Source organism: Bos mutus, chromosome 3 (assembly GCF_027580195.1).
Source record: "Bos mutus isolate GX-2022 chromosome 3, NWIPB_WYAK_1.1, whole genome shotgun sequence".
NCBI lineage: Eukaryota > Metazoa > Chordata > Mammalia > Artiodactyla > Bovidae > Bos > Bos mutus.
The window spans coordinates 93,563,921-93,577,129 of NC_091619.1; the positions used below are offsets into that span (position 1 = coordinate 93,563,921).

Consider the following 13,209-nt stretch of genomic DNA (forward strand, 5'->3'; position numbering starts at 1 on the left):
TGCTACTGGAGAAGAGCAGAAAAACAGCTCTAGGAGGAATGAAGAGGCTGAGCCAAAGTGGAAACAACGCCCAGGTGTAGATGTGTCTGCTGGTGAAAGTAAAGTCTAATTCTGTAAAGAACAATATTGCATAGGAACCTGGAATGTTAGGTCCATGAAACAAGGCAAATTGAAAATGGTCAAAACAGGAGATAGCAAGAGTGAACATTGACATTTTAGGAATTGGTAAACTAAAATGGACCGGAATGGGTGAATTTAATTCAGATGACCATAATATCTACTCCTGCATGACTCACAAGGTGGAATCAAGATTGCCAGGAGAATATCAATAACCTCATATTTGCCAGTGCACCACCCTAATGGCAGAAAATGCAGAGGAATTAAAGAGCTTCTTGGTGAAGGTGAAAGACGAGAATGAAAAAGTTGGCTTAAAACTCAACATTCAAAAAACTAAAATCATAGCATCCCGTCCTATGACTTCATGGCAGATAGATGGGGAAACAATGGAAATAGTCACAGACTTTATTTTCCCAGGCTTCAGAATCTCTATGGACAGTGACTACAGCCATGAAATTAAAAGACGCTTCCTCCTTGGAAGAAAAGCTATGAATAACCTAGACAGCATATTAAAAAGCAGAGAGATAACTTTGCTAAGAAAGGTCTGTACTGTCAAAGCTATGGTTTTTCCAGTAGTTGTGTTTGAATGTGAGAGCTGGACAGTAAAGAAGGCTAAGCACTGAAGAATTGATGCCTTTGAACTGTGGTGCTGGAGAAGACTCTTGAGAGTCTGTTGGGCTGCCAGGAGATCCAACCAGTCCATCCTAAAGGAGATCAGTCCTGAATATTCATTGGAAAGAACTGATGCTAAAGCTCTAGTACTTTGTCCATCTGGTGCGAAGAGCTGATTCACTGGAAAAGATCCTGATGCTGCTAAAGATGGAAGGCAGGAGGAGAAGGGGGCACTAGAAAATGAGATGGTTGGATGATATCACCAACTAAATGGACATGAGTTTGAGCAAACTTGGGAAAAAGGTGAAGGACAGGGAATCCTGGCATGCTGCAATCCATGGAGTCACAAAGAGTTGGACACAACTGAGCGACTGAACAAAAACAAAGGACAGCTAGGTAACTCTGTGAAAAGAAACATGAAAACCGTTAGTGAGAGATCTTTAAAATCCCAGTTTTAGTATCTATAATTCTATGACTGACTGAACTATAATATCCCCTCTAGACAAGTTTCATGAATCTTTGCTCCTGAGTTCCTTTTAATACATTTTAATAATTTAGGTACATACCACCATAATTTAAAATACAGAAACTTCATTTATTAAATGAGCTTTGTAGACCTGATTTACTAAACATAGTACAGACAGGCATTTAGCCAGATATCTTGCTGGGGCACCCTTGTTATCCAAGATGTGAATATTTGTCAGTATTCACAACCCAATTCAAATGTTTGGTATCCCAGACTTCCCTGGTGGTCAGGTGGTTAAGAATCTGCCTGCCAGTGCAGAAAACAGAGGTTTGATTCCTGTTTGGGAAAGGTCCCATGTGCCACAGGACAACTAAGTTCGTGCACCCCAAAGTCCATGGTCCACAACAAGAGAAGCCACTGCAATGAGTATCCCCTTTCCATAACTAGAGGAAGCTTGTGTGTTACAACTAGAGGAAGCCCGTTGGCAGCAACAAAGGCCCAGCACAAATGCAACCAGAACATTAAATACTTTTTTTAATGTTTGAAATCCCATTCTAATTTAGAGATCAGGGGCTGAATTCACATTTTGAAAGTGATGTTTTTCATTGTAGTACCTTACATCTCAATTGATGTTGCTGAAAACAAAATAAACAGAACATGTTTACTAGTGCCCAGCATGTAGTAAATTCTCAGTAAACATTTACTGAATTGAAGCATCATTGTAATTGAAGCATCTCATTTAATAGCCTTCATTTTAAAAGATCTTTCATATATTATTTTGTGTTACCTTCCAAAAATACCATGGAGGTGGCATACCATATTTCACTAATGAGAAATTTGAGAACCATTGCAATTAGGAAATGGCAAGTTTTAAAATGTTATCATTACTCCTACCCATAAGCTTTTTGAAAGACCTGTACAGCTTATTTATCTCTGACCTCTTAGATTTTACCCATTTCCTTGTTTATTGTGCTCTTAATTGTGTACTATATGCTTGGGATAAAACTAATAAAAACCCCAGTCTTCATTGATTTTGTAAGCATCCTTCATTTTCCCTCAGCCTCCATCCTTTAGTATAGGGGTATCATAGCAAGATTAGAAATATATTTAATATTTAATACATATATGTATATAAGCCTTAAAATGAGAAATATTAAGCTTCACTCTAGCAAATAGCTTCTTATTTAATAAAATTTTTATAATTCTAATACCCTATTGTGATTATATAACTTGTATGTTAGGAATTTGATTTCTTAAAGTCAGTATGAAACTAATTATAGGACTTTTCTTAAATAGCAAAGCACCGATGTTCATATGGTTAGTGATAGTGATGGAGATGACTTTGAAGATGCTTCCGAATTTGGGGTGGATGATGGAGAAGTATTCGGCATGGCGTCATCTGCCCTGAGAAAATCTCCAATGAGTGAGTATTAATAGCTCCTTGGGTCCAGCATTATGATTCTCCTTCCTAGTTCAGAAACTTATGAGGAGCGATGAACTTAAGAATTTCTTCCTGACTTTCAGGTTTGGAGAGATAAAATGTAGCAAGTAGACATTATTCATAGGAACTAGAGCCTCTTAAGTTTTGATCTTAAGCCCAACCATTCCCAATACTTTAGTAAAATTCATTAAAAACTCAAGGGAATGTAACTTTTGTTTCACATGTATGAATTCGTCTATCTACTTGAAGCCTGGAAGTTGATAAAATAGCTGTACTTTTTGTGACTGTAGTTATCACCACACATCTTATTAGAGATACCAGTTTTATCAGCAGTTATATTATTTTTCCATTCACCCATCTTTGGAGGGAAAAAAGTAAACTATACCATCTCCCTCACTTGCACTTGACAGGATGCAGTGTAGGATCTTAAGTGATACTACATACAAGACGATTGTTAAACTAAGCACATAAATGACTCATTTACTCCGAAATTAGGAAACCTTTATGGGCAGAAATAGATGTGATATTTACATAAAGTTGATTTTTCCCATTAGGTCTTTAATTTGAGAGCCTTTTTATATAATTTAATTACAAGATGTCATTTTCAAGAAAACTTTGAAATCATAAGTGATGACTGGCACATATTTTGAATACCTAGCAAGACTGTGTCAGTTAGTTTTCAAAAATTCATGAGCTTGACATTTTTGGGGGTTCTTTTTTAAGGTTTGATGAAATCTTCTAATGTAGCTGGAGTTAAAATGTCTTCTCAGATATATCACAGAAGCGAAAATTTAATTTTATTTCCTCTTTATTGATTAAATATATTTCTTATATGTGGGATTAGATGTTATGTGGTTTGTTTTTTGTGTCTATTTGTTTTGGTTTTTTGTTTTTGTTTTTTCTTTTGTTTGTTTTTTAGTGCCAGAAAACGCAGAAAATGAAGGAGATGCCTTATTACAATTTACAGCAGAGTTTTCTTCAAGGTAGGGTTAGGACATTAACTATATAAATTAATGTTCTTTTAATGCTACTGTGATTTTTTTTAAACAACTTTAATCATAGATTGTTTTAAAATTTATCCTTAAAGTATTTAAAGTATACATTTATCTATAAATATAGTCCTGATAGTGAATATAGAGTGTTCCAATCAGATAACTATAAACTACTTATGCCACTTCAGAGATGTATTTATCTTATCTCTATGTCATTATAGAAGCATAATAAATGGATTACTAATTTAATATCTTGACGATATTTGCAAAAGGACTAGGCTGCTGTTGTTTAGTCGCTGTGTCATGTCCAGCTCTTTTGTGACCCCATGGACCATAGTCTGCCAGGCTTCTCAGACCATGGGGTTTCCCAGGCAAGAATAGTGGAGTGGATTGCCATTTTCTTCTCCAGGGGATCTTCGCAACAGAGATCAAACCTACATCTCCTGCACTGCAGGCAGATTCTGTACTGCTAAGTCACTAGGGAAGTCCAAAAGGACTAGGTATAGGATACTAATTTTTAGTATATCCTAGGACAAACAAAATATTTTTAAATTATTGGATAAAAAGACAATTAAACATTTTTAAATGTAAATGAATCTTTTAATTTTTTTGGAATCATTTAGCATTTCTTCTTTTAATAGTCTAATACAGATTTTTCTGTGTATTTGAGATTCTCCTAAGGTGTTTAAATATTTAAACCTAAATTTTCATGTAAATGATATTTCTCTTTAGTTCTATTTTCTGATGTAATATAATTTGGAAACTTAGCAAGGGACCATCTTTTCTCTCTGTGTTGGACTTCCAGAATAAATGAACTAAAATGGAAAGTTAAGGCTGTTGTAATCAGAAAATCTTAGGGAAATAGGTAACCAGGAATTACTATTTATAAATGGCAATGGGGCACTTACTAAGTCCATTTGCTTGATGTACTTACAATTCCAGTGTTCTGATCTATCTCTAGAGGCCAAGAAGAGTTCAAAACACTAATGACGCCTTTAAAGAAATTCTTCAATGTTTTGTCTATACTGAAAGAGACATTAGCCCCAACATTTACTTAAAAGTTATTGGTTAGACTTATGAAACTTGAAGTAAATTTGAAATGTATTTTAATTAATAGACACAATTTTTCCTATAGATATGGTGACTGCCATCCTGTATTTTTTATTGGCTCATTAGAAGCAGCTTTTCAAGAGGCCTTCTATGTGAAAGCCCGAGATGTAAGTGCAATTTACCTTTTTTAATTAAACAATGCATCCCGTAGGTTTACCACCAGGCCTGAGGCAATGCTTAATGTTTTCCTCTTTTTTCAGATTGAAGACTTGATTTTTGGTTCATTTCCCAACCTAATCATCACCAAGATGCCCATTTCAGTCAGAGAGCAGTAGTATGATAAGAGTACTACTGGCTCTTGCAGAAGACTTTGTCAAGCTTTGAAATAGGGTTTCTTTCTTTCTTTTTTAAGGGGGAAAAAGGGATGGACATGCTTAAAAGAGACCAGGCTATGTACTTGTGTTCTTTTTAGTTATGTGATTGACAGTTTCTTGCTAAAGGATTTGTCCTTCAGTCTTTTCCCCAAATGATTCTAATAGTATATATCTAATAACTGTAATGTTTTTTCCTAAAAGTCATTTTAGACAACAAAAAGATTTTTCTTTGAATACAGAAATGAGCTTTGTGATCTTAAAATCAAGAAGATTGAAATATGTAACAAGAAATCAGTAGTTATATTTTGAGCAAGAAGATTCTATGTGATTATTCTATTTATATGTTGACACTGCAGTCCAGGCCTCAGTTATCTGGCTCTTGCCTACCTGTACAGCTTCAGCTTTTCCCATTTCCTGCCTTACACTTAATTAATGTAGTAGTAGTGTACTATTTGTATTTCCCCGTAATCTTACTCTTTTCTAATGGTGCCTTACTGTTAAGAATACCTTTCATCTTGCTCTTCACCTGGTTAGGTAAATACTCTGAATGTTTAATGAATAAAGGAAGAAAGGGAGGAAGGAAGGACTAATGTGTAGATGGAGTTAGAGTAAAAGTTTTAGAATTAGGAATTTTGAGAATAGAGTGCAAGGATGGCTCTGGAATTTCTAGTTTCTACTTATGACGTAAAGAAAAATTCATCTAAAACAACTTTGAAAAATGGAATTCTAAGACAGTAATTAGTGATCAATTTAAATCTGTCATTGACAGCTCAGTGAAGTAGATTAAGAAATATAAACTGTTATTTACCCTAAGAATAGTTGAATAGCCCATGTAAAGTCTGTTTTAACCATCAATTTTTTAACTATTAAAACTATATTAAATGGATTTTATATTTGAAGACATATTTACAGTAATACAGTGTTATAGTTTCTATACAGGTTTTGGAAGATACTAAAAAGCACAAAGAATACATTCTAATGCAGATTAGCTTTATGATATATGTTCTTTCCATATTTTTATTATATATTTTGTTGAACTTATTTACACATTTAACAAGAAATTGGTCATGTTATAATCCTGTTAAAACAGCTTATTTTCACCTTTTAATATTATATGATCATTTCCTTAATTTTATTTTATAATATTTCAACTTTTACTAAAATAATTTTTAATACAGAAAAAGTAAAGGAATAGTACAATAAACACTCAAATCACCTATACCTAGACTTAATAATCACTAAAATTTTACCCCATATTTGCTTCTTTATATACAGGACATCCTAAAGTTTTAATGGAATTTTAAGCCTTATAACTTCAAAAGTTTAACTGCTACATACTTATAAAGAAGCAGCATTTGAAATTTAGTTATCTACATTATTTATGCTATTAGATTTATGATTTTGATTAATAAATTTTTATGGTAAATTTTTGTTTCAGTCCCTCTGATTGAAAATGGCAAACTTTGGAGCAGAAATAATTTTGAATTTATTATTTTAATTCATAAAAGCAAATATAAAAGAAATCTAAAGTTGCAAATTTTTTTTAAGTTTTAGCAGTTAAACTTTTGAAATTATTGAAACAAACTGCATAAGTTAGGATACCCTTATGTATTCATTATTTTTGCTAAGCCATTTCAAGGTGACAGCATAGTTTACCCATAAAAACAGCTGCATACACTTTTCAAAAATAATGATATTTTCCTACAGAATCACAATACCAGTATTGCTTGTAACATAATTAACAATAACTTCCTAACATCATCTAGTATCCAGTGCATATTCAAACTTCACTGGTTGATTGGGAAACCATGATCCAGTCAAGGATAACAAATTATATTTGTTAGTTAGATTTCTTATACCCTTTTAAGCAAACACCCCCTTTATTCCCCACCTCCTGTTTTTATGACATTTGCTTTGTGAAGAAATCATGTTGGATGATTACAAATTGTTCTAAATTCTTGATTTGTGTGATTGTTTCCTTGTGATATTATTTAACTTGTTCCTCTATCACTGTATTTCCTGAGAAATGGATATTAAGGCTTAAAGCTTTGTTAGATTCAGGTGAATTTCTTTTTTTTGCAAGAATGCTTTTTAAGTAATGCTGAATACTTTATTATAATCAGATTTTTAATGGTTATAGAGTCCATCATTGTATGGTGATGTTATTGTATTTAAACAATCACTTATTATTGAACATAAATATGTTTGAAAGAATATTTATAGTTTTAAAATAATCTATTTTTCAATTCATTCCTGGGTATGAATGTATTTGGAGTTAATTTGTCTCTGCTTTCCAGCAAGATTGCTAAGCAGTTGGAGTAACCAGAAAATACAAGCGTCTTTTATAACCTAAATATAGCTCCCAAATAGGCATAGTCATCTGTTGAATTCCATTTTAAAAGCTATTAGAAACAGTATAACTTTCAGTGATGATATATTATTTAAATATACAATATGTAATAGATGAAAGAACTTTTTACTGAATGTCTTTGTACAGTAAATTGGCATTTGGATTTATTCAGACTGCTGATCCCTAGAGGAACATAAATTCTTAATAATTTGTGGTATTTCTAATGAAACAATTGATTGTTTTTGATTAGTGAATTAGTATTTTAACAACTGAAAGTCATTGGTTCATGTAATTAAATGTGTTGTTTTATATTAGATTGATGTCAAAATCCATTGACTTCTTTGGACTCCTAAACTATCTTTTTTTCTGCTTACCCAGGGTTTTTTCCTTTCTTCATTTCTCTTTTCCAAGTTGAAGATCAATAGCAGTTTATGTATCATTTATTACATTGCTCTAAACTTAAGATTTATCTGCATAGTGGATAAGTTATTCAAAATTAAATCTGAGAAGAAACATTTATTTTAGTCATCAACCAAATTATATACAGATTCTTTTAAAATTAAAAACAATGGTTTAGAAAGTATAGAAATAGTACTACTGCTTTAGGTTTAATGGTGTACTATGGCTTGTGAAGCTTTTTCCTATGCATACATACCTCATTTCAACCCCACAACAAACCAGTGAGATAGGGATACATAATATCAGTATTCCAATTGTAGAGATGATGAAGCTCAGAAAACTACATTACTTAACCAAAGGCAAATCAAGGGTAAGCAGTAGAGGCCAAGTAAAAGTGCAGATGTTCTTTTGATTGAACGTATAAAAGTGTATTTTATACTATACCGTCTTACTTCGAGAAGCTTTTCAGTGCTAACTGCTAAACTACTGTATTCAGTTATCAAACTCATCTCTTCTTTCAGACTGCACATTTGAAAGTTAAAAGAAATTGTTTTTGATATTTTTTAAAAAACTTCTGAATGAATCATTTTTAAGAAAGGAGTTTTCCTATTATGTTCAAACATTTTAAGGCAAGTTTGACCGATACTGTGGGATTGTTACTAAATTTCTTTCATCTTAAACATCACATGTTTAATTTAAACTGTGGGAGACACATTAATTTTACCAGGGCAACAGATGAGCCTTGAGCACCAGCAATCTTCACTTGAAGTGAGAAATTGAGTTCCAAGAGTAAATAAAAACAAGATTGAAGGTTTAAATCCTCTGCTAGGCTTTTTGAACTTATATACTCATTAAATGTTTATTGGAGTGGTGGGATTACAAAGGATTTGGGGAGCTTCATCAACTGGTATATAGTTAATCACTAAGTAAAACACTACATTTGATAAAGTGTTTCTCACGATACACATTCAATCCATCTTAATGAAAACTGCTTCAAACTGATTTCATTTGAGAGCACTTGGTGAGGGTACTCACGTTCTTTCTGCCTTTTTCATGAGAAATTTACAATATTGTTCAAAGCAGAGCTCCAACTTCAGTGAAACAGGTATTCTAAGTTCTTGTGTTTAAGTATTTTGTGGAAAGTTTTGACTTCTGATAATGGATTAATCGGTTTTATGATCTCTTCTTTGCCCTTAACTGTTAGGGATGTTGATTGAATTGAAGGCCATAAATATTTATTGTATGTCTATTTAAGGACCTAGGATATAGAGGTTTCCTGTCCTTGACGTGTCCACAGTCTAGTAGGGAAGATGTATGCTAAGTCACTTCAGTCATGTCCGACTCTTTGCAGCTCTATGGACTATAGCCTTCCAGGCTCCTCTGTACTTGGGATTCTCCAGGCAAGAATACTGGAGTGGGTCGCCATGCCCTCTTCCAGGGGACCTTCTTGACCCAGGGATTGAACCTGCATCTCTTATATATCTCCAGCATTGGAGGCAGGTTATTTACCACTAGCACCACCTGGGAAGCCCTAGTAAGGAAGATAAAACAATATATAAATAGATCTATAAAATGCTATAAATGTAAAATGCTATAGGAGCAAAGAGGAGAGGTACTTCATCGACCTTAGAAGTTCAGGGAGATTTCTAGAGGAGGTACTTCTGACCTAAATCTTGTAAGATAAATAAAACAGGCAAATAGAATTCTAAACAAAAAGAAGATCATAAGGAAATACCAGAAGATTGTAATTGAGGGTGGAAGTTGCTCAGTCGTGTCCGTCTGCTTGTGACCCCATGAACTGTAGCCCGACAGGGTCCTTTGTTTGTGGAATTCTCCAGGCAAGAATACTGGAGTTGGGTTGTCGTTCCTTTCTCCAGGGGATCTTCCTGACCCAGGGATTGAACTTGGGTCTTCTGCATTGCAGGTGGATTCTTTACCATCTAAGTTACCAGGGAAGGTACAACCAAAAAAATAAGACAGAGAGCGAAACAATGCAAGACAGAGAGTTGGATTGCCTGGTATGATGAGGCTAAGAACATCAACAGGAGCATAGAGGGGTCTGTGATGCTCTAGCATTACCTGGTGTTTAAAAAATATTTGTTGAATGAAGCTTACATTTTATCTATAGATAAGGAAGAGCCAGTGGTTTGCCTCCTTAATTATAGTGCAGAAGTTACCACCAGCCACACCCATGATTCCTTGGGACTTTTTCCCCTAAAGAAGTTTCTTTCTCAGTTCTGCTGTCCCTGAGATCTCTTCACAACACAAAGCCCCCCAGAGAATGATTAGACATTTGTAAGTGACTAAAAATCAACAGCAGTAAAAATCCCAGTGCCAGGGCTTATGTCCCAGGTGAAAGATTGTTCCTTTCCCAGCCGCCCTTTGGGAGACTGGGCTTTGATAGCAGTAATCTTGTTATACTTCCTTAGATCTTCACTTCAGACCCAGTGCTGTTTCCAAATATTACACATAAATTAAGGAAACCAGTGCTTTAATTCTTGATTTCCCACTTAGTAACTCTGTGTTCCCAAACAAGTAATGAGCCTGTTTCTAATCTAGAAAAAAGAAGGGTTGATGATAATATGTATTTACTTTATATGGTTGTTTTGAGGATTAAGTGGGATCTCCTCATAAATGCTTCCCTGATAGCTCAGTTGGTAAAGAATCTGCCTGCAATGTAGACCCTGGTTCGATTCCTGGGTTGGGAAGATCCACTGGGGAAGGGAAAGGCTACCCACCCTAGTATTCTGGCCTGGAGAATTCCATGGACTGTATAGTCCATGGGTCGCAGAAAATAGATACACAACAAGCAATAAAGTTTACTGTATAGCATAGGAAACTATAGTCAATATCTTATAATGACCTGCAATGGAAAATAATCTGAAAAATACCAAAACTGATTTTTTTATGCAGTACATGAGTAAAAAAATAATAAAAAACTGTTCTTAACTTTAAGAACAGTTCCATAAAGGAATCTTGAGAACCCATTTGAGCATTTATAGCTCTAAAATGAATGCTTTGCTCTAACAGTACTTTGTTCATTATCAGGTTTTATTTCACTCATTTTAAAAAATTGGCCCATTTTAAAGTAGTGCTGGACAAGGAAGTGACAACCCACTCCAGAATTCTTGTTTGGAGAATCCCATGGACAGAGGAGCCTGACAGGCTACAGTCCATGGGGTCGCAGAGTCGCACACGACTGAGCAGCTAAGCAACAAGGTGGTGCTGTTTCTACTTCCTCAAGTTAAGAACCTAAAAACCATCCCTGGTCAATGTTTTTTAAAAAGAAATAAGCACTAATCAAATCTGAAGCCAGAACTGCAATTGATAAGTTTCTAGCACTCTCTCATCCAGAAAAATCAGCCAAACAGACCAATTTGTGCTTTGGAAAATATGCAGTTTGTTCATCATGTCTTTGTTTTCCTTTCAATTTAAATTCCTTAAAGGCAGACAGTGTCTTTAGAGTAATTTTTTATGACAGCTAGGATAGCATCTGGCACATGTATGAGATAAGAACTATGATGCTAGTATAATTTTTGAAGTATGTTTTCATATAAATGAAATGTTTGTTAAAAGAAAAGAATACAGATACATTTAAAGTAGCAAATTAAGTTACCTCATAATCCTAAACCTGAAAATAAGCACTTTTAAATGTGGTTTAAAAAAGAAAAGTCTCCAAACATATACATCAGTAAAAATGTTGCTGGGTTTTATAGAAGTGCAGCCATACGAAATATGCTGTTCTGTAATTAGATATTTCCACTAAACAGTATATAGTTAGCTTATCTAGAATTTGCCTCTAATTCTCTGAGTTATCAGATCTACCTAATTAAAGTTGTAAAAATCTTTAATGTTTATAATAAAATTATTTTTTAAATTAGTTAAAATTAATTAGTTTTAAGATACGCTGCTGTGTGAAGCATTCTTCTCGATTTATTGCTGTTCACCATTTTTTGAGAGCCATATAACCATATTCAAAAAGCTGTGTAGGTAAAATTTACTAAAATATGAAAAGCAAGGCTGATTTTTATTAGTGGGCTTTAGTCATATTTGTATCATTTCTCTTAAGGAGCCCTCCTTGTCCCTAGGAAGTATCTGTTACTCATACTACCTATTTGTAAAGGATAAAAAGCTAAATTGCATCTCTTAAGTATTCCATTCATAAATTTAAGAAGTTTGTTCCATATCTAATCTTAAACATTTTCATTTAAATATAAAGAGTACGGTAGAAAGAAAAATAATGGGAATTCTTATATTTAATTCTGAGCCCCCATTTACTTGCCATGTGCTATTAAAATTAGGTTACTCAATCTCTCTGAGCATCAACTTAAAAATTTGTATTATAGCGCATACCTCACAAGGTTAACAAGAAATTAATAAGCAAAACATCTTCAAAATGTTTGTGAAACATCTTTAAGATTGTTTGCTTTTAGTAGATGGACATTGAATAAATCAGGCAGATTTGGATTTGAACCTGGAACCTGAAACTGACTATATAAGCCAAAATTTTCTCTGAAATGGAGATTAAAGTACCTTGGCAATTAACCCACCTTGGAATAATGAATCCTTACCTTCACAGTAACCAAGCTATTCAGATGCACATACTAGGGGAGATGAATTGGCCTACATAATTGGTACACGTAAAGGAGCAGTAAGAAATCAGACTGAAATAGAGAAGTAGACTGGGGTTTCAACATGGAAATCCGTGAATACCAGCTAAAGACTATTGTTATTGTGAGGTAGTAGTTAGCTTTTAAAAGTGCTGAAGAAGAGGGTGACACTGTCAAAGAAATAAGTATTGTGGTGGCAGTTTGTATCAATAGAATGGATGGAAAGGGAAAAATTGGTGGCAGAGACTGAGCAACTGTGTATGTTTGTATATGTGTAATTGTGGAGTATCAGGCAATGATTAGAAAATCATAGTACAATAATAGCGCAGTGTAGTTTACAAACTTTTTGACTCCTGCGTTTCACAGCCTCTTAGCTTTTGTATACCTTTTTATACATGTGTATCTTCTAGTATCCTGTTTCTCCCACACCCTTCTTGGAGTGCCTAACAAAACAGAGAATAATACTGCTTTTGTCATAGACCTACACTAATGTGTTCTGACCTTTCTTTCCTCTGAAGCATTTCAGTAGAATCTGTTGGTTTTATATTTGCCTTGTCATTTACAGTCTTTTATAAATAACTATATTAAGAAACTCAAAGTATCTCTGATGTTAAGCAGGGCCTGCCCAGTATCTTTATTAGAAGTATTGGGAACTTAATTTCTCTAGCATATACGCTTATGAAGAACAAGAAGCCCCATCAAGAACTCTAAAGATCAATTAAAAGAGGACAGTGACCCAGCAGGGGCAAGCAATATAAGTAAATATTTCACAGAAAAGAAAAGTAAAAACAGTTTGCT

General features: G+C 34.0%; 1 protein-coding gene across 1 annotated transcript in view; it reads left to right on the forward strand.

The window, feature by feature from the left end:
• The window catches only part of FAF1 (Fas associated factor 1), a 498,603-nt gene that overhangs the window by 343,559 nt on the left and 141,835 nt on the right, over nt 1-13,209 (forward strand). Inside the window, exons 10-12 of the mRNA XM_070368090.1 lie at nt 2,492-2,618; nt 3,556-3,619; nt 4,764-4,845. Of these exons, the coding sequence (XP_070224191.1) occupies nt 2,492-2,618; nt 3,556-3,619; nt 4,764-4,845 (273 nt within the window). The remainder of the gene's footprint in view (nt 1-2,491; nt 2,619-3,555; nt 3,620-4,763; nt 4,846-13,209) is intronic.